Source organism: Myxine glutinosa, chromosome 6 (assembly GCF_964187855.1).
Source record: "Myxine glutinosa chromosome 6, kmMyxGlut1.1, whole genome shotgun sequence".
In the NCBI taxonomy this organism is placed as follows: Eukaryota; Metazoa; Chordata; class Myxini; order Myxiniformes; family Myxinidae; genus Myxine; species Myxine glutinosa.
In genome coordinates this window covers 51,231,933-51,257,654 of record NC_136266.1, presented here as the reverse complement: position 1 = coordinate 51,257,654, position 25,722 = coordinate 51,231,933, and the positions used below count along the sequence as shown (strand labels likewise).

Here is a 25,722-nt window from a genome sequence, read left to right as displayed (position 1 = left end):
AACGGATTAATAGCATTTCAATGCATTTCAATGGGGAAATTTGATTTGAGATACGAGCAATTTGAGTTACGAGCTCGGTCACGGAACGAATTAAACTCGTAAGTCAAGGTTCCACTGTATATATATATATATACAGTATAAAAACCACTGTTTAGAGGCCGTTTTTCCCCGCAAAGCGGGGGTTGGCCTTTTCGGGGACCGTGGTTGTTGTTGTTTTTTTGGTCCCCTTTTTGAAGCAATGTTTTACGGCCGGATGCCCTTCCTGCCGCCAACCCTGTTTGTCACCTTTTTACGATAAACAGGGAATTACCTGTGTACTGGTACTCAATTTGCCGACCTCGGAAGGATGACAGGCTGAGTCAACCCCCCTGGCGTTAATTCAGCGATCGACCGGGATTCGAACCCAGGATCCTTGGATCCTAAGCTGGCACCCTAGCCGCTAGCCCAACACCAGTATGTATGTATGTATGTGTATATATATATATATATATATATATATATATATATATATATATATATATATATATATATATATATATATATATATATATATATATATATATATATATATATATATATATATATATATTATATATATATATATATATATATATATATATATATATATATATATATATATATATATATATATATATATAATATGTCATTCATATATATATATATATTAATTTCATTCATATATATATTATATAATTTCATTCATATATATATTATATTAATTTCATTCATATATATATATATATATATATATATATATATATATATATAGGAGCGTAGGCTGTATCAAGCACGTCGCTGCGTCCTTGGACGACTCCTCAGCGTCATTCCGACACACACTGCTGTGTTTTGAGGTGTTTTGCAAATGCCGGAGCCGGAGTGCAAATCCTGCCACCAACCTCCTTGAGAGAGGACCAGTACCCTCATACTCATTTCACCGACCTCGGAAGGATGACAGGCTCAGTGAACCTCACCTGGTATTAATTCAGCAGCTGAACTGGATACGAACTCTGGATCTTGGGATCCCAAGCCCGCCACCCTAACCATTAGGCCAACAGCCCCATCTAGAGGACAGCAGCAATGAAGATGCAGCTCTTACTGCATGACGCTTCACAAGGAGAACAGCATTAGGCGTTTTCAATTTTTTTCGAACAAACTCGGAACAAAATATCCGAGAGTCAATCACGTGACCAAGTGAGCTGTCCTGCCTTCCCCTCAGCCAAAAACACCAGATCTTCTATAAGAAGTGTGTTACAAGGCCTACAGGCTTGCCTAGCACACACAGCCGGCCTTCAGCACGATCCGCCAAAACTTTCAAACTTGACCATAACATTTATTTTGTCTGATTTAACCACACGTTGATTTTACCGTCAATGTGGATTGCTTCCATGTTAGGCGCAATTGTGTTTGTCTGCACCTAGATCTACAATATATGTGGCTCATTCTGAGGTATTTGGTAAGATTACACAACACAGTAGCTTTGTACAGCAATGAGATGGGGTTATGTACATTTTGCATTTAAGATACATAACCTATGCAAAATTCTAAAAACATGTTTTTAAACAATAAATGGGTCACACTTCATCTGGCTGATTCCAGTCAGATTGAGCATTTCCCTTCACGTCACACTTTCTCCCAATGGTCGGACACTTCAAAAAGCAGCACTCCATGCCGACACTGCACCCGTGCGAACATTTAGTCAGATTTGACTCCATCAGGAATTTAATGCAACATTTTGAACTTGTTGGTTGTTGGTTTTGTGTCATGCTGTTCACGTGGCTTTTAAAGGCCAAATATTTAACGACTTCTCATCATTGGCCACAACAGGTGACAAATTGGGTAATGTGGTCCACCTGTTTGAGCGTGACTGTTCTATTCAGCGTCGCCACCAGAAGGTCGTTGAAATAGCCCCGGCTCTTCAACTCGATGCCAATCTTCGTGACCGACTCACAGCCGATGCTGTGAAACTGGCCAAACAGGTGGGATTGTGATTGTGCTTGTCACATGCTTGTGCTTCTTGTCATTTTCTTCCTCTTTTTTTTTGCCAAACTCGTTTGAATATTTGCAGTGATCCTTATACTCTAATGGTTGTCAACCCTCTACTCGATCCCACTGTCGCGCTTCAAAATAGTTGGTTGTGTTTGCACCATTCAAGTGCCATACAAACGTATCAGATAACCAGTTTAACAATCAGGTTTAACTATCATATCATAAAATGCCACATTCTGACTGCACCAATGATACTGCAGGCACTTAAATAGTTTTAAATTGTCGTTCGCCGGTGGCATGCAGGTTCGTTACGAGAATGCAGGCACGGTTGAGTTCCTGGTTGACCAAAATGGGCAGCACTATTTCATCGAAGTTAACTCCAGGCTGCAAGTGGAGCACACTGTAACGGAGGAAATCACAGGGTATGCCTTTTTGTCCACCACGGTCTTCTCTCTCTCTTCATTACTCTTCTAGCAGTATATATACTGTACCTTCAGAAAGTATTCACACCCCTTAACTTTTTTCATATTTTGTTGTGTTACAGCTTGAATTAAAAATGGATTAAATTGAGATTTTTTTGTCACTGACTTGCACATAATACCCCATGTCATTAGTGCAATTTTGTTTTTCGAAATTTTTCCAAAATGATTAAAAATGAAACACAGAAATATATAATTTACATGCACTACATGACCAAAAGTATGTGGACACCCGAACATCGAACATCCCATTCCAAAATCGTGGGCATTAATATGGAGTTGGTCCCCTTTTGCTGCTAAAACAGCCTACATTCTTCTGGGAAGGCTGTTCATTCATTAATTTCATTCATTTTGGTTTATTGAACTCATCAAACACTTGACAAGGCAGTCCGAAGACTGAAATTTGTCGAGTTTACAATAACAATATTTAATACATACAACTTACAAGTGCAAATAAAAATAATAATAATAATCATATAAAATAACTATTAATGTACATATTATGTAAATCAAAAAAGCAGAGAACCAAAGAAGAAACCCGGCTGCTGCCCAACAGCGCCCCCAACAATAAACAAATCACTCCACAATGTCACGCCCAAGGTACAGCTCCCGCGATCCGCTGCAATGAATGAAGCCTCTCCCAACCTCCACGTGGAATAGACAAAAGGCTCACGGCAATGAACAAAGCCTCACCTCGCCATCACACAGCACCCACAGCCTGTAGCAATTCCACCTCATCACCCCATGGAAGGGGCAAAACCAGGCAGCTCAGAACAGCGCCATAAGCTCGACGACCATGCAGCTCTGAACAGCGCCATAAGCTCGACGACTAAGCAGCTCCGAACAGCGCCATAAGCTCGACGACCAAGCAGCCCCGAACAGCTCGGCAAGCACTTGAACAGGCATGTCAAAACATGCCTGAACAGGCATGAATAGGCTTTCCACTAGATGTTGGAACATTGCTGCAGGGATTTGCTTCCATTAAGCCACAAGAGCATTAATGAGGTCGGGCACTTGGGCGATTAGGCCTGGCTCGCAGTCGGCATTCCAATTCATCCCAAAGGTGTTCGATGGTGTTGAGGTCGGCGCTCTGTGCAGGCTGGTCAAGTTCTTCCACACCGATCTCCACAAACCATTTCTGTATGTACCTCGCTTTGTGCACGGGGCCATTGTCATGCTGAAACAAAAAAGCGCCTTCCCCAAACTGTTGCCACAAAGTTGGAAGCACACAATCGTCTAGAATGTCATTGCATGCTGTAGCGTTACGATTTCCCTTCACTGGAATTAAGGGGCCTAGCCCGAACCATGAAAAACAGCCCCAGACCATTATTCTTCATCCACCAAACTTTACAGTTGGCACTATGCATTCGGGCAGGTAGCGTTCTCCTGGCATTCGCCAAACCCAGATGTGTCTGTCGGACTGCCAGATGGTGAAGCGTGATTCATCACTCCAGATAACTTGTTTCCACGGCTCCAGAGTCCAATGGCGGCGAGCTTTACACCACTCCAGTTGACACTTGGCATTGCGCATGGTGATCTTTGGCTTGTGTGGCCATTGAAACCCTTTAATGAAGCTCCCAACAAACAGTTGTTGTGCTGACGTTGCTTCCAGAGGCATTTTGGAACTCGGTAGTGAGTGTTGCAACCGAGGACAGACGATTTTTATGTGCTACGCACTTCAGCACTCGGCGGTTCCGTTCTGTGAGCTTGTGTGGTCTATCACTTTGCGACTGAGCTGTTGTTGCTCCTAGACTTTTCTACTTCGCAATAACAGCACTTGCAGTTGACCGGGGCAGCTCTACCTGGGAAGAAATTTGACGACTGACCTGTTGGAAAGGTGGCATCCTATGATGGTGCCACGTTTAAAGTCACTGAGCATGCAGTATGGCTCATTCTACTGCCAATGTTTGTCTATGGAGATTGCATGGCTGTGTGATTGATTATATATACCTGTCAATAATGAGTGTGGCTGAAACAGCCGAATCCACTAAGTAGGAGGGGTGTCCGCATACTTTTGATCATGTAGTGTAAGTATTCAAGCCCCCGAGTCAATACTTTGTAGAGGTGCCTTTGGCAGCGATTACAGCTTTGAGTCTTCTTGGGTGTGTCTGTATCAGCTTTACACATCTGGAATGGGTGAGTTTCTCCCATTCTTCCTTGCAAATTTGCTCAAGGTCTGTCAAGTTGGATTGGGAGTGTCGGTGAACAGCAATCTTCAAGTCTTTCCACAGATTTTCAATGTGATTCAAGTCTGGGCTTTGGCTGGGCCACTCAAGGACTTTCACATTCTTGTTCTGAAGCCAATTCCATTGTTGCTTTGGCTGTATGCTTGGGGTTATTTTCCTTTCGGAATGTAAATCTTCACTGCAGTCTAAGGTCTTTTGCACTCTGAAGCAGGTTCTCCTCAAGGATTTGCCTGTATTTGGCTCCATTAATTGTTCCCTCTATTATTACAAGTCTCCCAGTCCCTTCCGCTGAAAACATACCCATAGCATGATTCTGCCACCACCATGCTTCATTGCTTCACTGTGGAGATGTTGTTAGTTGGGTGATGAGCTGTGCTCGGTTTCCGCCAGATGTAGCGCTTTGCATTCAGGCCAAAGAGTTCAATTTTCATCTCATCAGACCACAGAATCTTTTGTGTCATGCTCTGAGTCTTTCACGTGCCTTTTTGCAAATTCTTGGCACGCTTTCATGTGTCTTTTTCTCAGGAGTGGCTTCCGTCTGGCTACTCTCCCATAAAGCCTAGATATGTGAAGTGCTGCAGAGACAGTTGTCCTTCTGCAGGTTCTCCCATCTCAGCCAAGGAACTCTTTAGTTCTGTCAGAGTAGTCATTCTGTTCTTGGTTACCTCCCTGGCCAAGGTCATTCTTGTTCAGTTTGGTCAGATGGCCAGCTCTATGAAGAGTCGGGGTAGCTCCATATTCTTTAAATTTCCTCATGATGGAGCTTGCTGTGCTCTTGGGAACTTTCAACACAAGAAATTGTTTTATACCCTTCCCCAAATCTACGTCTCCTCTGAATTCTATCTCGGAGTTATACGGACAGTTCCTTGGACTTCATTGCAGAGTTTCTGCTCTGACATGCACTGTCAACTGTGGGACCTTACAGGGGAAAGGTGTCTTTCTTTCTACATCATATCCAATCAATGGAATTGGCCACAGGTGGACTCCATTCAAGTTGTAGAGATATCTCAAGGATGACCAAAGGAAATTGGATGCATCTGAGCTCAATTTGGAGTGTCTTAGCAATGGGGTTGAATACTTGTTTACTCAAGGCATTTCAGCTTTTCATTTTCAATTAATTTGTAAAAATTTCGAAAAACATTCCACTTTGACAGTATGGGGTATTATGTGCAGACCATTGATAAAAAATCTCCTCATTTAACTTTTATTTTTTATTTATCTTTATCTTTTAATTACATTATTATTTAATCCATTTTGAATTTAAGCTGTAACACAACAAAATGTGAAAAAGGTTAAGGGGTATGATTACTTACTGAAGGCAATGTATATAGACAACCGGTATAACAATTAGGTTTTACAATCATATCATAGAATCACGTGCCCTACGGGAGTGGCAATGGGGCTTGTTATTATCCTTATTGAAATGTGTAATTCAAAAGACCTCTCCAAAATACCTTTCACTGCGTAATTCAAAACACCTCGCAGCACTCAGAAACATGGGGACAAGAACACTGTGCTGTAAAGTGTGGGACTTGTAATACCCTCTCCCACCTGTAGCGGAGCTACACGAGACACATTTACACAGAGAATTTGCATTCCAAACCCCCTTCCCTACCCTAAGACCACCAACAAAGATAACAAGAAAGAGCAATCAGAGATTGCAGACCCTCACCAGGAAGTTTTGGTAGTTTGTGTGGTGTTTATTAGCTGCTGTGTTTGTGTGGTTTATTGATGATATGGATTTATGTTCAATCCAATATGGCTTCTGAACCACGTGACTGATGACGTCATTATTTTTTTTTTCTCCACCAAATTATCCCTAGGTGATGCTCAAGAAATTTCATCCCAATCGGATGAAGTTTTATACTTGTCAAATTATGACGTCATAATGTAGGCACCTATGACGTCATCATTAATATATGTTATTTCCCATCGAGAGTTTTTGACAATGAGCAATGTCTCATTTTTTTCTATCCAGTGCTTTCGGAGATCTAGAGATATAGAGATGCAACGTTTTTCGGTTTTTCCAAGATGGTGCCCATACGACATGACCTATGACATCAAAATTGTCAAATTATTCTGCAGGAGGAGTTGCACCTATGGTGAAAATTTCCTGTCAATCGGGCCAATGGTTGTAGGGAAAAGCATATTTCTTCTGTGCGAACAAACTGACAGACAAACGGACTCAAATGCAATACCCTCTTCCTCTGGTGTGGGTCTAAACATGCCTTTGCACTAATTTGGTAATGCTGATCCTATGTAGCAAGTATGGATGTAATCGGCCCAAAACTGTAGGGGTAGCGTTTTTAGAACGCTAGACTAGCAACGCTGGACAAGCAAACAAACAAACAAGAAATATGTCATGCATAACACGATACTTTCGAAATCCCTAAATATATGTTTTTGGCCAATGATGACCTCAAAAATAGTTAGTGGTTTAATTCAGTGACCAGATATGCAAATCCTCTTAAAATTTCAAGTCAATCGGATGAAAATTGGGGATTTTAGAAATTTGACAGTTAGTGAGTGATCTTTGGCCGATGTTGACGTATTGACCTTTTGACCCCAAAAACAATAGGCTTCTTGCTTATGACCAACCCTACCATTTGGTGAAGTTTCGTGAAGATTGGTTGAAAATTGTGACCTGTCGGCGACTTACATACAGACATAAAAAAACAGACAGACAAACAGGCAGAATAATGCACAAGACCATCCAATATACTTGAAAAACCTTCGATTTTTGCAACTAACAAACAAAGAAACGCACACACTCAGGTCCGTGAATTATAGTAAGGATCAGGATTACTTTCACCAATTTTTATTTCCTACTTTTCAAGTTATTATTTAAATTTAATGTCCTTACTGGTATTTGGGAATCTATCTCGTTGGTTTTAAGAAATTCTACCATGTAAAAGTGCATCCAGGATCAGTTTTGTAAACACTTCACATTTATGTTGAAAAACTTCGACCCACTTTAATACAGTCACGTGAAAAAGTAAGTACACCCCATGTAAAGTTTTGACTTTTTCAACATATTTCAACATTCAGCTATTTGATCTTCATTTCAACAATATTGATGGATAAAGGTGATATAATATAACAAATATCATGAAACATTTACATTTTGTAGTCCATTGTATAATTTAAATAAACATAAATGCAAATTTCGCATGTGGAAAAAGTAGGTGCACCCTTGGCTCTAATAGGTGGTATTGCCCCCTTTGGCAGAAACAACCTTAAGTAGGCGTTTCTTATAACTGTCTACCAGTCTCTGACATCGACTGGGAGAAATTTTTCCCACTCCTCCATGCAGAATTCTTTCAGCTGTGCGATGTTTGAGGGCTTTCTTGCATGCACAGCTCGTTTCAAATCCCCCAACATCAGGATTTAGATCCGGGCTTTGACTTGGCCATTCCAGAACCCTCCATTTCTTTCTTTTCAGCCATTCCTTGGTGGATTTACTGGTATGTTTAGGGTCATTGTCATGTTGCAAGGTCCACCCCCGGTTGAGCTTCAACTTTCCGACAGATGGCCTCACATTATCCTCAAGCACCCTCTGGTACAATGAATAATTCATAGTGGATTCTATGATGGTGAGCTGCCCAGGCCCTGATGCAGCAAAGCTGCCCCAAACCATAATATTTCCACCACCATGCTTTACAGTTGGTATCAGGTTATTGTGGTCAAATGCTGTCTTTGGTTTTCGCCAAACATGTCTTCTGGTACTGTGGCCAAATAGCTCTACCTTTGACTCATCTGTCCAGAGCACATTGTTCCAGAAGTGCTGGTCTTTGCCTAGTTGTTCATTGGCAAACTTTAGTCTTGCCCTGATGTTCTTTCTGGACAGCAAATGTTTCCTCCTGGCACACCTCCCATGTAGATCAAATTTGTGCAGCCTCTTTCTAATGGTAGACTCGTGCACTTTGACATCAACAGTGTCAAGAGCTACCTGTAGGTCCCGTGATGACATTCTGGGGTTCCTAGAGACTTCTTTCAGGATCTTGCGGTCTGCTCTCGGGCTGAACTTGCTGGGGCGGCCTGGCCTGAACAAGTTTGCAGTTGTTTGGAATCTTCTCCACTTGTAGATGATCTTCCGGACAGTCGAATGATTGATTTCAAATTGTTTGGAGATCTTTTTAAATCCCTTCCCAGACTCGTCGGCATCTATAACCTTCTTTCTGAAGGCCTCAGAGAGCTCTTTTGATCTCGGCTTGGTGACGCCGCACACTTCAACAACAAAGACCAAACCAAACTAAATGTCTGAGGTTTAAATAAGACAGGTTCCTCTAAGATCCTCTCTAACGATGTTCTAATCATTTGCACCTGAGCTGCTGCACCTGATTCTAATTTTAGGTATTTGAAGTAGTGATAAATGTGGGGGTGTACTTACCTTTTCCACATGTGAAATTTGCATTTATGTTTATTTCAATTATACAATGGACTACAAAATGTAAATGTTTCATGATATTCGTTATATTATATCACCTTTATCTATCAATATTGTTGAAATTAAGATCAAATAGTTGTATGTTGAAAAGGTCAAAACTTTACATGGGGTGTACTTACTTTTTCACGTGATTGTATATCATTTCTGGTCATGGGGTTTTTGTAAACACTGTCAAAAGCTCGTGGAAGGAAGAGCTGCAAAAAAAAAAAAAACACACACACACACACACACACACACACACACACACACACACACACACACACACACACACACACACACACACACACACACACACACACCTCGTTTTTTCATTTCTGTTCCTTACAATTCTATCCCTCTCTTTCACACACACACACACACACACACACACACACACACACAATTAATTGTACAGTATCGGTTGTTCCTAAACTTAAATAATTTAAAGGATTGTTGTAAATGATGTTAATTTTACAACATCCCATATTCAACTTTATTTAAATTGTAAACCTCAAACATAGTTTCTCCACCTATAAAAGCAAGAACGTTAACCCGTAAGCAATTGACTCGTTTCCCGACTGCACGGATCATCAGCTGGGCACCGTTCTTCCTCGAGGTTTCGATCCTTTCAGCCCAGGACCTCTCCAAACGGCGGATCGACAACCTCGATCATGGATCCACATCAATCGATGGTACATCAGTAGATCCACAACCTCAGTTGCGTCCAGGCAGTCAGTCAACCCATCAATGCAACATCACTTATTCCAACTTTACTCGCAATAGTCACACACACACACACACACACACACACACACACACACACACACACACACACACACACACACACACACACACACACACACACACACACACACACACACACACACACACACGCTTGAGATATCACCAAACTTCAATTCAGCCAAACACAGCCATTGAGCTTGGCGAAAGTGACATACCTTCCTGGGGCACTTTATGTACTTACGACGCCATCTTTATGAGGGCGTTTTTCACTCTGCACTCAGCTGAGAGAATCTCAGCGGGTCTTTTAAAATGAAGTTTCCTTCTCCTCATGGAAGCCAACCTCTGCTTGTTTGTCCATACTCCATCCTTTTTCAATGCTGAGCGGTAAACAAAGAAGTAGGACATACTATTTTTAGTCTTTCGTATGAACTCGGGCGGAGTTTGAACCACCGACTTCACAGACTCCGAGTGGATGCTTCTAACTGGTTAAATTATTACTTCTAAACTTCTAACTTCTGACTGGTTAAACCAGGGGTTCCCAACCTTTTTTGTGTTATGGCCCCCTTTGCTCCCAGAGCACATCCCCAGCACCCCCTCCCTTTCGCGAGGGTGGAGTGGCGGAGCGTGTGTAAGCAGGCTAGGGGGTTCTGGGGGCATGCCCCCCAGAAATTTTTTGATTTCTAGATGCTCTGGTGCATTCTGAGAGGTGTTTTTTTCCTTTAATTGGCTATTTTGTTTGTATGAGAATTGGTAAATTATTACACAGAAAATGAGGAATTCCAAATAGCCAACATGAACATTTAGTTCCATCGTTTTTTGTCTGTTCCTTACTGGCTCCCAACTACATCGTTTTTGGAAGAAGCAAACAAAGCAACATCGCTCGAATGATGCATGTTTGATATGAGATTTTAATATTATCAGTTGCAACACTATGGACAGCATAAATATCGCTTGGCCACATAGGAAGTGTTCTCATAGAGTGGGTTTTCTTAGTTTTACATATTTGTGTTTTTGTGTTTGTTGGGGTGGCCGTGTTTTACGTTTGTTTTATGGTTTTAGTGTTTTACAGTGGCCGGAGTGCAATTCCTGACACCAACCTCTTAGAAAGGTGTGAGCCAACTGCAGTAGGATGTCCGTGGACACAGTTGGCACCATATATGAATGGCCCTTGGTGCCCGAGGAGCTCCTCCGCTCTTTGACAGGTTTTTAAAAAATCCTGCTGCGTGCCCATATCCATAAACCCCCCTCACTAGGAACCGTGGTGGGGGAGACAGTTTAGTCGTTGACAATTCCACCATGAAACTGGTTAGTACAGGTTTGACCTGACCTAACAATAACCTGATAGTTGGATGTGTGACAAGGACTAATTGATTTGATTTTGATGAAATTTCGATTTGGACCCGGCTAGGATAATTTTTTTTAAATTCTTCAAGTGATTCTTTACCATTGAGATATGGGGCCAAAAATGATATACAACACTATATGTCAAAAAGTTGTGGACGGATTATGACAACTTGGTGGATGAGTTGGGTAGGTGACAAGAACAAGCTGATTAGATGGGATACAAATCGGCCTATCGGTGGGATACAAAACGGAAACTATTCTGCCTGGCAGAGGTATGGGCTCTACCGAGTGCTATTTTAGTTGGGACAGCCATTATCTAGTTTCGTGGAACATTCACTTGTGTATCTGCCACTACATAACATAATAATTAAAAACTGCGTAATGACAATGGCGAAGGATGACAATATGTAAACAAAATGTATATGCATACACACATACACATACACAGCATACACATTTACATATTACACAGCGTACATATACACATGCACAGTGTGTACAATGAATGAATGAATGAATGAATGATCGTTTTAAGGCCATTTTTCCCCGCTAGGGCGGGGGTTAGCCTTGCGGGCCCCATGAAAATCATGGTTCCCTGTTTGAGGCAATGTTTTTATGGCCGGATGCCCTTCCTGACGCCAACCCTTGGTCGCCTCTTACGATGCACAGGGACACATGCACAGTGTGTACATACACAGCATATACCTACACATGCATACACACATGCATGCACATGCATGCACATGCATGCACATACATCCACATACACAGCATAAACAGAATACAAATGCATGGCATACACGTACCATGCATGTGCACATGCACACACACATACACACATGCGTGCGCACACACACACACGCACACACACACACACACACACACACACACACACACACACACACACATACCATAAACATGTACTGCACACATACATGACATACACATGCACAGCATACCCACACTTGAAAAAATAGATTGTAGATACACACATATGGTGTTTTTTTAATTGTTTTTTTTTACAGAACTAACATATGCCGATTATCTTTTGGGACCCCACTGTATTAGAAAATGCCAGAGAGAAAATGCAGAAAGATTGCAGAAAATGCCATGAGGTCATGTCAAGGGTTTGAGGAAAATATCCGTCTTCGAGTTATCCCTCACGCTCACAATTCGTTGCAGTCATTCATTTCCCCGTGGACCCACCTGGATGTGAATCCAATGAGGTTACGTACTGTACTACCTGGAAGCTATCAGAATCACAAAAGCAGAAGAAACGTAATTTGACTTGTGTTGAAAACACAGAGTTGAGATTGAACACGAGCGGTCCACCGTGGTGAGGCCTGTCTTGTAGAATTTGCTCTCTGCCTTCCAACGAAGAGCTCGGCCTGTTTTTCTTGTTCCACCTCTCTAATTTTGGTTCAAAAATGAAACAATTGATTCAATCATCTTCAAAAAAAAAAAAAAAAAAGGGAATTTATTTCATGCTGAAATGCAATGCGTGTTGGAATATTAGTTTATTGTTATTTGTTTTTGTTCTAAACCTATCTGTGTTCAGCAAAAGTGCTTTCACAATACGATATGCAAGAGAAATGTACCTTTATTGCTTAGGTTGGAAAAACATGACATCACCGGTGCTTTCAATATCTATCTAAATGCACTTCTGCCTGAAAATTTGTAAGATTCTCATTAGTTAGCACCCACTCTGCGTTGCATAAGTTTCTTTTGAACACGGAGAAACACCGACGACTTTTGTTTAATATCCAGGTGTTTCTTTTAAAAATCTGGAGAAGCACAACACACCAAATCTGGAAAAACATCCAAGTTTTTGTTTTATTTCAAGTTGGTGGTGAATCACCATCACCATCATCACCCATCCTTAACCACAATCTTTCCTTCACTCATTTACCCTACCTGACCCAACTACTTGCAGGTTTTTGTGTTTCCTTCCCCACTCTCTCTTTCTCTCTCTCGCTTCTCTTCTCCTGTTCATTCATTCCCTTGCTTATTTCTCCACTTTTGGCCCCCACTGTCCCACAGTTGCCCCCCACGCTTTTTCTTTACCCTGTTACCTCGCTGTTTGTCACTTGTCACCTGTCAGCTCGGCGGGTGAAGTACCAACCGAGAATGAAGGTGTGGAGGTTGAAAGAGGTGACAGTAAGGGAGGCATTAAAAGCGAGGCTGAGTAGGGTAGAGGATGATGTGGTTGAGCTTGAAAGTGGTTGGATGTCAATGAAAGCTAGTCTGTTGGGAGCCGTTGGTGAGGTATGTGGATGGACAAAAGGACCACCGAGGCACTCGGAAACATGGTGGTGGGATGTTGAGGTTGGAAAGAGGATTGACGAGAAGAAGAAGTTCAAAGAGTGGCAGAAGGGGAAGGGTACGGGAGCAGAAACAGCAGAGCATGAACGTTATAAGGCAGCCAGGAAGGCTGCAAAGAAAGAGGTAGCAAAGGCGCAGGAGGCATGTAGGAAAATGTTCGGAGAACGCTTGGATTCGGAAGAGGGTCAGAAAGCAGTATTCAGGATTGCAAAGCAGATAGCGAAAGAGAGGTGTGATGTGATGGGGGTGAGTTGCTTGAAGGATGAAGTGGGACAAATCGTTGTGGACCCAGATGGAATTAAAGGAAGATGGAAAAGATATATGGAAATGCTGTTGAATACAGAGAATGAATGGGATGGCAACATAGAGAGTAACCCAGTTTTAGGACCGGCAGAGAAGATAACTGAGAAGGAAGTTGAGGAAGCGATAAAAGCAATGAAGAGTGGAAAAGCGGGAGGGCCGACGGGAGTTGTGGGAGATATGTTGAAGGCAGCAGGAAGTTGGGGTGTGAAGAGAATGACAGAGATCTGTAATCTGGTGGTGAAAGAAGGCCGCATTCCAGTGGATTGGGAACTGAGTACCCTCGTCCCTCTATACAAGGGGAAAGGTGACTCTCTGGAGTGTGGCTCGTACCGAGCGATAAAGTTATTGGAGCATGAATGAAGGTATTGGAAAGGGTGTTGGAGAGGAGGATAAGGAAGAAAGTGAAGATCGACGAAATGCAGTTTGGATTTATGCCAGGAAGAGGAACGACAGATGCGCTTTTCATTGTGAGGCAGTTGCAGGAGAAGTACATGGATAAGAGGAAGAAGTTGTTTTTTGGGTTTGTTGATCTGGAGAAAGCATTCGATAGGGTTCCACGCAAAGTAACGACATGGGCATTGAGGAAGTTAGGAGTGGAGGAATGGTTGATCAGAGTAGTGATGGCAATGTACAAAAGAGCACGCACAGCTGTAAGGACGAAGGACGGGAACAGTGGTGAGTTTGAGGTGAAGGTGGGAGTGCATCAGGGGTCGGTACTAAGTCCACTACTATTTGTAGCTGTGATGGAGGTGCTGGCTCAGACCGTAAAGGAGGGTTTACCGTGGGAGTTGTTGTATGCAGATGATCTGGTGTTGATTGCGGAAAGTATGGATGGACTGAAGGAAAAGATGAACAAGTGGAAGGAATGTATGGAGACAAAAGGTCTGAAGGTGAATATCGGAAAGACAAAGGTGATGGCAAGTGGTAAAGCATGTGGTGAGGTGGAAAGAACTGGGAAGTGGCCGTGTGCTGTGTGCAGGAAGGGTGTCGGAGTGAACTCCATTCAATGTACAATGTGTGCTGAGTGGGTTCATCAAAAATGTAGTGGTCTGAGAGGGTCATTAACCAGTGTGGCAGCTACATTCAAATGTAAGGTGTGCACAGAGGGAGCTGCAGATGGAGGAAATGTTGAGTTGGATCTTGGAGACGGCGTGAAGCTGGAAGGTGTGAAAACATTTTGCTACCTCGGAGACATGTTGAATGGAGAAGGTGGATCAGACTCGGCAACGGTTGCTCGAGTGAGATGTGCATGGAAGAAGTTTCGGGAACTGAGTGGCGTGCTGATGAGGAGGAGAGTGTCGCTGAAGCTGAAGGGAAAGGTGTATGCTGCATGTGTGAGAAGTATTATGATTTATGGGAGCGAGACATGGGTAATGAACGTAGAGCAGCAACGAAGGCTGGAAAGGGTGGAAATGCGAATGGTTCGATGGATGTGCGGAGTATCGTTGAGAGAGAGGAAGACAAATGATGAATTGCGAAAGATGATGGGAATATTGCCTGTGATTGATGCTGTGAAGAGGAACAGGTTGAGATGGTTTGGTCATGTATTGAGGAAGGATGAAAGTGACTGGTTGAGAAGAGTGATGGAAGTTAATGTAGAAGGAAGTAGAGGACGGGGAAGACCGAGAAAGACTTGGCGAAAGATGGTGGAAGAAGAAATGCGGGCAAGGGGGTTAACAAGGAGAGATGCAGAAAATAGGGCAAAATGGAGAAGATTGTCATGGGGACCGCAAGGCTAACCCCCGCTCTAGCAGGGAACATGGCCTTAAAATGCATGTTGTTGTTGTTTTGTGTCACCTCGCTCATCCATGAGCCTAGGTTTTGTATATTGGAAAGAAAAATCAATTTTGGTGTTCAACTAATTATGTCACAACACAATTATAATACATAGGCACGTTCTTTTTCTTTTTTTTCTTTTTTAGATCACTTTGCCTCCACCAACAAACTTTTTATGGCTCCACCAACAAAGTTGCCAGAGGCATTATGTTTTTGGGTTGTCCGTCTGTGCATCTGTCCGTCTGTGATATTTTTTCATTATCGCGATAACTTAAGAACAGCTGAAAGGATCTAAGTCAAACTTGGTACAAGTGTGTATAATGATGCAAGGATGAATTGGTTGGATTGTGGGATTAAGAGGTCAAAGGTCAGATGTCCATTTTGGTAAAAATTCTGTTACTGAGCTAACTTGTGAACCAGTGATGCGATTCTGACCAAACTTGGTATAAGCAGTGCTGGGCTTACAATAGCGCCGATGGTGCCTCGACGCCAGGCCAACAATCAGAAGAGGCCCATGGCGACCAAGATTTTTGATGTACACATTGCCATACGTTTAAATAAAGAATGTGTATCTAATTTATTGCGAGAATACGTATAGAACTTTGGATCAGCACTTGTTTATTTGTTAGTTTTATTCATATATTTTTTATTTGATATTTCTTTTATGTACACTTGTGTATATGTTCTTCTGCCCTCGGGCTACCATTGCTGGTACCCTAGTGGCAGCCACCTCCATCTGCAACTTAAACTTGGAAATATTGTAAATAGAAATTGTATACAGCTGTGTGCTGTGTGAAAGACTGCTTCTGTGTCGATCTCCTGTCTTTTGCAATGGTTACCCAAATGGAGGCCCACAAATTTGTTTGGCGCCACTCCCACAAAAGGTTAATCCCGCCCTGGGTATAAGTATATATTAGGATGCAAAGCCGAACTGTTTAGATTTTGGCATAAAAGGTTAGCGGTCATGTCAGGTAAAAACGTGATACTTAAGAACAGCTGAGGGGGTTTTAAATCAAACCTGGTACAAGTATGTATAATTATGAAATAATGTCGGCGGAGGCATATTGGTCGACGTCGTGGCATCGAAGAGTGCTGTTCTAGTTTTCTTTAAGATTCCACTATGTCTTATATTTTAAAGATGTTTTGATGAATTTCTACCAAATTAGTAATTATACTCTTGAGAGTCGAGTGGTGACTCACCATGCGGTCTTGTTACCTTGCAGGGTGGACCTGGTTCATGCTCAAATCCATATAGCCGAAGGTCTCAGCTTGCCGCAATTGTCCCTGGAGCAGGAGAAGATCCGGTACAATGGCTGTGCCATCCAATGCAGGGTGACCACAGAAGATCCATCCCGCGGCTTCCAGCCCGACACAGGCCGTATCGAGGTGGGATGATGTGCTTGTGATTTCCCTCCCCATTTCCCCGGCCCATTATTTTCACCAGATAGACACACAAAATAGGGCTGATCTTGCCTGCATTGCACCCAATCTCAGCAATACCTCGAAACAGTTTGACTCAAATCTGCACCACTGATATCAACACGAGGAGTAATTTACAAGGACTCGAAAAATTACAAGGACAGGCCAACAAAACATTGGGAAGGTTTTCAGAATGTTGATTCTAAACTTTGATTGGTTGGCAATATATACATTGTGATGAATTTTGGGGCAGGTATATATAGATTTAGGTAGATCTGCATAGGTATCATGCTTCATCTGTCGTGCTAGAGAATCTCGATGTAATAAGTTCTGTGTTTAGGCGGTTTGTCGGATTACGTGTGTACCTGTGATCATACGAGGATGATCCGGTGATAGGTAGAATAGGGACTAAGATAATTCCCCTGTGCGTCAAACTTGGTGATCAATTCATTGTCCCGTATGGCAACGCACTCTTATAGACACTTAGCTAGGCCCTTAGCTGCACACATTAATTAAATCCCCCCTTACAATGACTGACGATAAAACTGACCGGAAGAAACAAGCAGGAAGCGGCCGCGTACAACGGCGCCATGGAAGACAAACATCGTGCAAGGCAGGCAATAGCCACGCTCAGGAGGACTCTTGATTGACGGGGGAAGGGCGAACAAAGAGCAGGCCACTGATTGGCAGAGCAGAGAAGGGCATGTGATTGGTCGGGGAAGGGACAAAAAGCTTCCCCGTGATTGGGAGTAAGGAGGGTGAAGGAGCGATACACTGATTGGCCACCGACGGATGGCATGACACAAAGGGAAAAAAAGCGCTCGGCCAATGAGAGGACACCAACGCGATGAGAAGATTCGAGAAGTCAAGGGCACCACACTTGTTGGAATAGAAGAGGGCTGACGTCACGTGACGGCGAGTAAAACTTCTCGCTCGCCGGCATTTTCCTCTTCTTCCTTGGCCCTCTTGCTCTGGACTGTCCGATTGAGCTCTTCCCTTTGTCCTTCTCGTTCCTGGTTCTTCCTTGCCCGGACCTCTCCCTTTTGTCCTTCTCGTGTTGGCTGCCTTCCTGTTGGACCTCCCTTCTGCCCTTGCTTTTTGTTCCCGTTTTGGAGTTTCGCTTCGAAAGACGTTGGAGCGCCGACGATTCTCTTCCCCGGCGTTCACGTGCGAACGGCGAGCGTATGAGCTGCAGCAGCCGGGAGACCATTGCTCGCTTGACGCGTGAGGCCTGGTGAACGGAGGGGGGGGGGGGGGGGGGGGTGGCGGTGGAACACCAGCAGACGGGACCGAGCGGTTCGCACTGACCAGAGTTGCGTCGGACAGAGCCTGATTGACCCGACTGCAGACAGATAAGACACACATTCACAAACACAACTGTTCCTTTCATTTATTCTCTTCCCTCATCCGTGTGCAAATCTGTGTGTAGGTGCGCTCATTAAGGGGTTTAGTTTTATCGTCGTGTTCCATTGTTCTCGGGTTCTGTAATAAATATTTATTTCTTGTACATTTTACCTCCGTCTCGGTTTGAGTTAATTTCCACAGGGAGAAGACATCGTTGGGGCCGGGAAGGTAAGCCGTGGCATTTCCCCCAATCCCCCGGCTCATGTATCGATCCGCCATTTAACTCATTGTCGCCTCGTTAAGCTCTATTTTATCCATCCGTGGCGTACTCTCGGTGTTAACTGAGCCAGCCACACGACAATATTCAATATAAATCTGGAGAGTGTGGGAGCAGTCGAGGAATTGTCACAACGTTACATCTCCTTAAATACAGCACATCATCTCCTTAAATACAGCACATCGTCCCATTTCTATGAAGAGCTGTACATGCCCGATGTTTTGAAGGTGGATGGACGTTGTGCATTCACCCATGTCTGTCTGCTTGATTTATTTTGTTTGTGAGCCCGATCTCAAAAAGTTGTTGAAGGATTCAGACGAAACTTGGTGGATGAGTTGGGTGTGTGACAAGGACAAGCTGATTACATTTTGGTTAAGGTCATGATGCAGATCCGGCTAATCGGTGGGATACAAACATAAAGTGTTGAGCCTGGTGGAAGTATGTGAGCCACTGAGTGCTGTTTTTGTTTGTATTGACTATTTTATTGATATTGTCGTGTTTGTGAGGACTAACAGACGTGATTGGTGTTGGGATAGTGTTGGTGTTGGTGTTGCCTGGTGTTGGGCTAGCGGCTAGGGTGCCTAGCCTTGTGTTGGGCTAGCGGCTAGGGTGCCAGCTTAGGATCCTAGGATCCTGGGTTTGAATCCCGGTCGATCGCTGAATTAACACCAGGGGGGTTGACTCAGCCTGTCATCCTTCCGAGGTCGGCTAATTGAGTACCAGTTCACTGGTAATTCCCTGTTTGTCGTAAAAGGCGACAAAAAGGGTTGGCGGCAGGAAGGGCATCCGGCCGTAAAACATTGCTTCAAAAAAAAAGGGGACCAACAAAAACAACAACAACCACGGTGCCCGAAAAAGGCCAACTCCCGCTTTGCGGGGAAAAATGGCCTCTAAAGGTGTTTTTTTTTTTGTTTTTTTTGTGAGGACTAACAGAGATACCTTTAGGATTAGTGTTAAACTTTAAACAGTCAAGTCTTGTTTTGTTCATCAGTCCCACCAAAAGTGATGGATGTGTTGTTGTCTTAATGGCACCATATAATCGTCAGTTGTTGCTCTTAAAAGCATCAGCGGAGTTTGCGTTCCAGCTGCAGTCATGTCCAAGGCAAGCAGGGAACACTTGTTCCTTGCACCAGAAGGCAGTTGTGTACTAGAGAATTCTGGTCCAAGAGATTATGTGAGGTTGTTGGGAAGGAGACGGAACTACGAGGGTATTATGGAGTACTGAAGCGTATCGTACAATCCAGGCAGGAAGTTCTTTTGCCAGGAAATTGCCTCTGTCACTTCCAACGCTTCATAATGCCATATTGCTTGCCAGGCTTGTGCTTCCTGTCCATTCATTTTCTGCCGAGATGGAAGGGCATATTTTAAAGTACTGCTGAGATTCGACTTCATTTCCGCACTATGTCGAGTAAAAGCGACAAGTCCATTAGGCGGACCATAAATGCCTTTCTTTCTGTTTTTGACTGCGCAAGTAGTGTGGGCATTCAAATGCGTCATTCTTTATTGTCCCCGTTTCTGATGAAGCAGGGCATGGGGAGTGGAAGTGTGTTGGTGGTGGCTGTTGAAGGTGGAATTAATATTGGAGTCACAGCTGTCTGCTGATGCAAATGCAGAATGTGATTGTCAGTTTCAACAGAATGCCATCACAAAGATTACAGACTCTGATCGGTGTTATATCTGTTCAAATAAGACAAATTATTTCAGTAAACCTGCCTGATGGCGAGTGATTAAGTTGACACATGACTGACAAACCAACTCGACTCGCCGTGCCGATTCCATGACTTGTGCTCCACGCGAGTTCGGATGGAACAATATTGCTACTTTCTTTCTTGTGTTTCAACTACTTATTCTCGGTGGATCACCTGTCAGGTGTAGTTATTCACGCACCATTTGCCTCTGTGTAATGCGATTTGTTGTTCGCTGGAGGGCGCTGTTACATTAAAATCCCATTACCCAGTTACCTGTCTGTTTCCGGAGGATAATTACCTGTCTAAAATCGTATCAGCATAATGACACTTTTATTTAACAGTAATATCTTTAGAATCACCCCGTGGGAAACTTGCATCGAGATTTCGATATACTTTGGCAGGAGCTGTCTGGCCGAAAATAAATAAATAAATAAATCTATTTTACTCTTAACATAAGAGATGTTTATTGCTCACGGTTAAACCTGTACACATAGCACATCAAGCACGAGGATATTAAATTGTGAGGGATGCATTGATCTCAGACAGGATCAGAATCTCGGATGGTAATGGCATTGTGTGGCAAGCGTGGCAAGCATTCGCACTGTAATGCCATCCAGTCCGGGTCGCTCAGAGAAGCGTTTTGACATTACTTGCCATGACAATTAAGTAGATGGGTAATTGCACCATTAGCCTCGCCTGATGTATTCATTATGATATAAACTACTCGTATAATGTCCCAAAATGCGCATCAACATAGACATTTCCCTGCAATTGATGACGGACTGTAACACATGCACTGGAATTAATTTCCATTCCAAATTAAAACAATTCTTCAAATTTGATCTCTTGTTTTTGTTTTATTTCTGAGCTATCAACCACAAAGTTTGATGGATCTACATTTTGAGAGGCGGAATGTGGCTAGGGATGTAGGAAAGGGTGTTTTTGAGATTCAGAAGTAAAACTAGGGTTGAGAGGAGAGCTTAGAGCTATGCAGACTTCTCCTTGACTGAGATGATCGAGGTTAAAGTCACGACCCAGCTATAAACTTCCACCCTGGTGTTTCACAGGCATTGGGGATTCATCAATGTGTGCACCGTCCCTCGGATGGACGTTAAACTTGGTGACCTGTATTCTGGCATTAGTTGGTGCACGTTAAGGATCCCACTTTGTCCTTCAGAAGGAAGAGGGAGTTGTCGGACGATCTTTCCACAGGCAAGTAAAAACTATATGACAGTCTTCTTCCTTTATATGCAGCACGTGACTGCGGGAAGCATAATTTGTTGGGGACACAGCTGTTCCATTGACGCAGTTCCCCCTGTAGGTTAGATGAGGAATTTGTAATTTGTTCATGGTGTTTGGGAAGGACACTGTGGGATCTTTAACGTCCACCAACTAATGCCGGCGGACAGGCCGCCCAGTTTAACGTGGATCCAATGTCTGCGCACACATTGATGTAGCACCCTGCATGTGAAATACCAGGACGAGAGTTTACAGTTTAGTAGGGATTCAAACCCAGGCTAGATAGTTCAGATGTTTCCTGGCAAATACGACCTTTGCAAGGTTTGACTCCTTTCATTCATTTGACATTTTCCTCACCCGCTGCGTGCATTTGTAAGCAGTTTTTTTTATTTCTCAACATCTCACCTTGTATTTAGTCACCTACATATAATATACATAGAAAATGCTAATTTTTCACCCCAACATTCCTCCAACTCCCTTTCCCTCCCTGCCAGCCTCTTTTTTGTGTCCCATGTGTCCCGCTCTTCTCCCCCTTGTGCTTATTTTCTCCGAACCTTACTCTTTTCCTTTTCTTTCACAGCTCCAGTTTGCCTTCCCCATTCTTCCCACGTTCCTTCCTTTTCTCAATTGACCTCCCCGCCCCCTTCCCATATATACCCATGTGGGTGACCTCTTAACAATAATACTCACATTTCTGGCCTCAAATAATCCGGTAGCTCTGCAGTTGTTGAGTATACCTTGTACCTTGGTGCACGTATTCATTAAAGTGTTCATATGTTTTAATCCTCTCCCACCTCCCCCCAAGTCCTCCCGATGTCCCTGCTCTCAAATGTTGTGTTTGTGTCCTTCCCCTTCTTCCCCCTCTCTTTTGTGTCCTCCCCCCTCTCTCCCCATCTTGTCTGCCGCTCCCCTTGTTTTTTGTGTTTTGTGTGTCGGTTTGTCTTTTTGTGTGATTAATGTTTGCTCTTTCACGAGCCTCGATCTTGTATACAAAAAAAAAAAAAAAAAAAAAAAAAAAAACCCTAATGGAATACGTATTGGAAACTAAGGATCTCTTACTCATTATTGTCTGACTTGCTTGTGCTCAAATACAGTTAATGTCACCTTCATGTTCTCAGGTCATTTAATTATCAGCTTTTAAAAAAATTATCATCGGCTCAGTTGATGTCAAACGGAAACATTTCCCAGTTCATTCTCCACCACGTCTGCTGAGAACAATTTATGCTTCACGTAGGATGCATTTGCTTATTTCCACATTTGTTTATTTATTTATTTCCACATTTGTTTATTTATTTATTTGACGAATCACTCATGCTGCTCACTACAATGGCCTAGAGCAATGGTTCCCAACCTGTGGTACGCGTACCACTAGTGGTACGCGAGGGCCTTCCAGGTGGTTTGCGACTCAACCTTTAAAAAAAATGATTTGGCCTGATAATTTTTTTATTTGTGATTTCTGATATATTTCATGATTTCCAATGTGCTGTGAGCAAAGTTATGCCCCGCATCGACCAGCTGGTGGAGAAGAAACAGATGCAGCCCTCGCATTAAATTGAAATAAGCCTGATATCTTATCGAATTGAGTTTTTCTGGAACCAGGTGGTACGCAGATTGAGTTTTTCTGGAACCAGGTGGTACGCGGATTGAGTTTTTCTGGAACCAGGTGGTATGCGGCGACGGTACGGGACCTCCAAGTGGTACTCGATCAGAAAACGGTTGGGAATCGATGGCCTAGAGGATGGTTAAAACGATTAGATTGCCTGCTGCACGAGTCGTAATTTGGATACCTTGCTGTTCTTCACCACATTTTTATTTCTAAAGCCTGGTGGGTTTTTTTTGTTTTTGTTTTGTGTCGGGCTTGTACACGCCGCACCGTGACGGCTTGTTTGCGATGCGGCTTGTGAACACTGCTTACCTGGCCAAGTTATTCCTTGCCAGCATCTCCGCTCCTAAGCATGCATTTTGAGGCTTTGGAGGTGAGGCCTGTCATAACCGTTAGCTTTCGGGAGAAGATGCTTTCCTCTACTTGTTAAAACCATCAGTGCCGTATCCTGCGATTCATTTGCATCTCCCATTCTGTATTCTTCTAGTTTTAATAATTTTTTGCTTTATTAAAAATAAAGAAATCCTTTTACTTTTTGAGTTAAAGGTTTTTGAAGCAGTCAACTTACCTTTTTCAGGTTTGCCTCGATTGTGGTTCCATTTACGAGTTCCTGTTTGCATTTTGAAGCTGGCCGGAAATCTGTCTCTGTTGTACTTGTAGATCCTATTGATCCTATAATGGGAAGCGGTGTGGGACACCGGGTTTAGTTCACGAGAAGAGGACACCTTACAAGTACCGAATGAAGCTTAAACATAATGTTCTAGTTGAGTCAGGATTTGCAAACGACACAAACCAATGAGGTTATCAATAGTCCACCTGAACCCCAATCGATGAACACTAATTGACAGAAAAACACTTAAAGCCTTTTCTCCGTGTGCTGCAATGGCGTGAAATATTGATTTCATGTCAGGAGGCCCCGTCAAGCAGAAGTCCTTCCTCTTGCTGGCATTCTGTCGGAGTTTGGGTTTTCTTCCCCAGCATTGTGTGGTTTTATTATTTGTATTGTAAATGTTTATTTTGGGGTTGTAAAGTATCATCCTGCAGTTCATGCATGGCTTGCAGCGCAGCACATTATTCGTGCTTCCATAAGATGCCTTCTGTTCGGTTTTCCCATGATTCTTTGCACGAATGCCTTGGCACATAACGTCGCGTTTACAAGCATTCCAGGTTCTATAATGAAATCGTTCCGCTCAGCTTTGCTATTCCTCTCGTTACCCTTGAACACCTTGTCTCTCCTCCTCTTTTATTTACTTATTTTTACATTTGCTTGTGGTTTCCCCTCTTCAGCTAAAGAATCCATTTTAATTAACCTTGACGGGCATCGTAATTACTTCTTTTTTTTCAACCTGATCACCTTGAGCTCTTGCTATCATATACAAAGTATGTATTGGCGATGTACAATGTACATTCGATTCATCAACTACAACGGCACTCGGTAGATCACATACCTCTACCAGGCTAGGCTGAACAGTATGTTTTGTATCCGGATAGGCCGGATCTGGATTCAGACCTGAACCAAAATCGAATCGATTAGTGCTATTCACACACCCAACCTCTCCACCAAGTTTCGTCCAAATCAGTCCACAACTTTTTGAGATATCCTGCTATATATCGTTTTTGGCCCTATCTCTCAATGGTGAAGAATCACTTAAAATTATTTACTAGCCAAATCTGGATCTTCACCAAAATCTAATCAGTTTGTCCTTGTCGCATAGATTACTTCTCTGCCAAATTTCGTCCGAATTCGTCCACAACTTTTTGAGATACCTTGCTCACAGACAAACAGACAGTGATGAAAACATAATCTCCACCCACCTTTGGTGGTGGAGGTAATTATTCCAAGCTGTTCGCCATAGCTTGATCAGAGTAAAATTGTAATGTTTTGGTATTTTTCATTTTAAGCATTAAGGAGGTTATTGAAGGAGCTGCGCTCCAGCGCGAGTCGAAAGAATTGACGCGACCAAAGACGGAATTCGTCCGAGTTGCTTTATTGAAACAAAACAGCTCAGGTATTCTGACAAGCCCGTTTATCGGGCAGCAATATATATAATATACACATTTATGCCGGGGCGTTTGCCCGGGAAAACCGAGACCGGGCATGCCCGGGTGTCAAGAGCGAGTCCTGGAAAGGCGAGTCTGGACATGCCCGGGCGTCCTGGACGCGGCCTGGCAAGTCGAGGCTGGGCGTGCCCGAGCGCTCTGGGCGAGCCCTGGAAAGGCGAGAGCGGGCATGCCCGGACGCTCTGGGCGAGCCCTGGAAAGGCGAGTCTGGACATGCCCGGGCATCCTGGACGCGGCCTGGCAAGTCGAGGCTGGGCGTGCCCAGGCGCTCTGGGCGAGCCCTGGAAAGGCGAGTCTGGACATGCCCGGGCGTCCTGGACGCGGCCTGGCAAGTCGAGGCTGGGCGTGCCCGGGCGCTCTGGGCGAGCCCTGGAAAGGCGAGAGCGGGCGAGCCCTGGAAAGGCGAGAGCGGGCATGCCCGGGAAAGACGAGACCGGGCGTGCCCGGGAGGTTCGGGCGTGCCCGGGAACAGCGAGTCCGGGCATGCCCAGGAGAGGCGTGTCT

At 43.6% G+C, this 25,722-nt stretch overlaps 1 protein-coding gene across 3 annotated transcripts in view; it reads left to right on the top strand.

Annotated features, from left to right (window-relative positions):
* The window catches only part of PC (pyruvate carboxylase), a 663,757-nt gene that overhangs the window by 40,686 nt on the left and 597,349 nt on the right, over positions 1 to 25,722 (top strand). For all 3 annotated transcript variants that reach the window (XM_078779838.1, XM_068119999.2, XM_068119997.2), the window contains exons 7-9: positions 1,846 to 1,997; positions 2,311 to 2,429; positions 16,811 to 16,973. In XM_078779838.1, the coding sequence (XP_078635964.1) occupies positions 1,846 to 1,997; positions 2,311 to 2,429; positions 16,811 to 16,973 (434 nt within the window). The remainder of the gene's footprint in view (positions 1 to 1,845; positions 1,998 to 2,310; positions 2,430 to 16,810; positions 16,974 to 25,722) is intronic.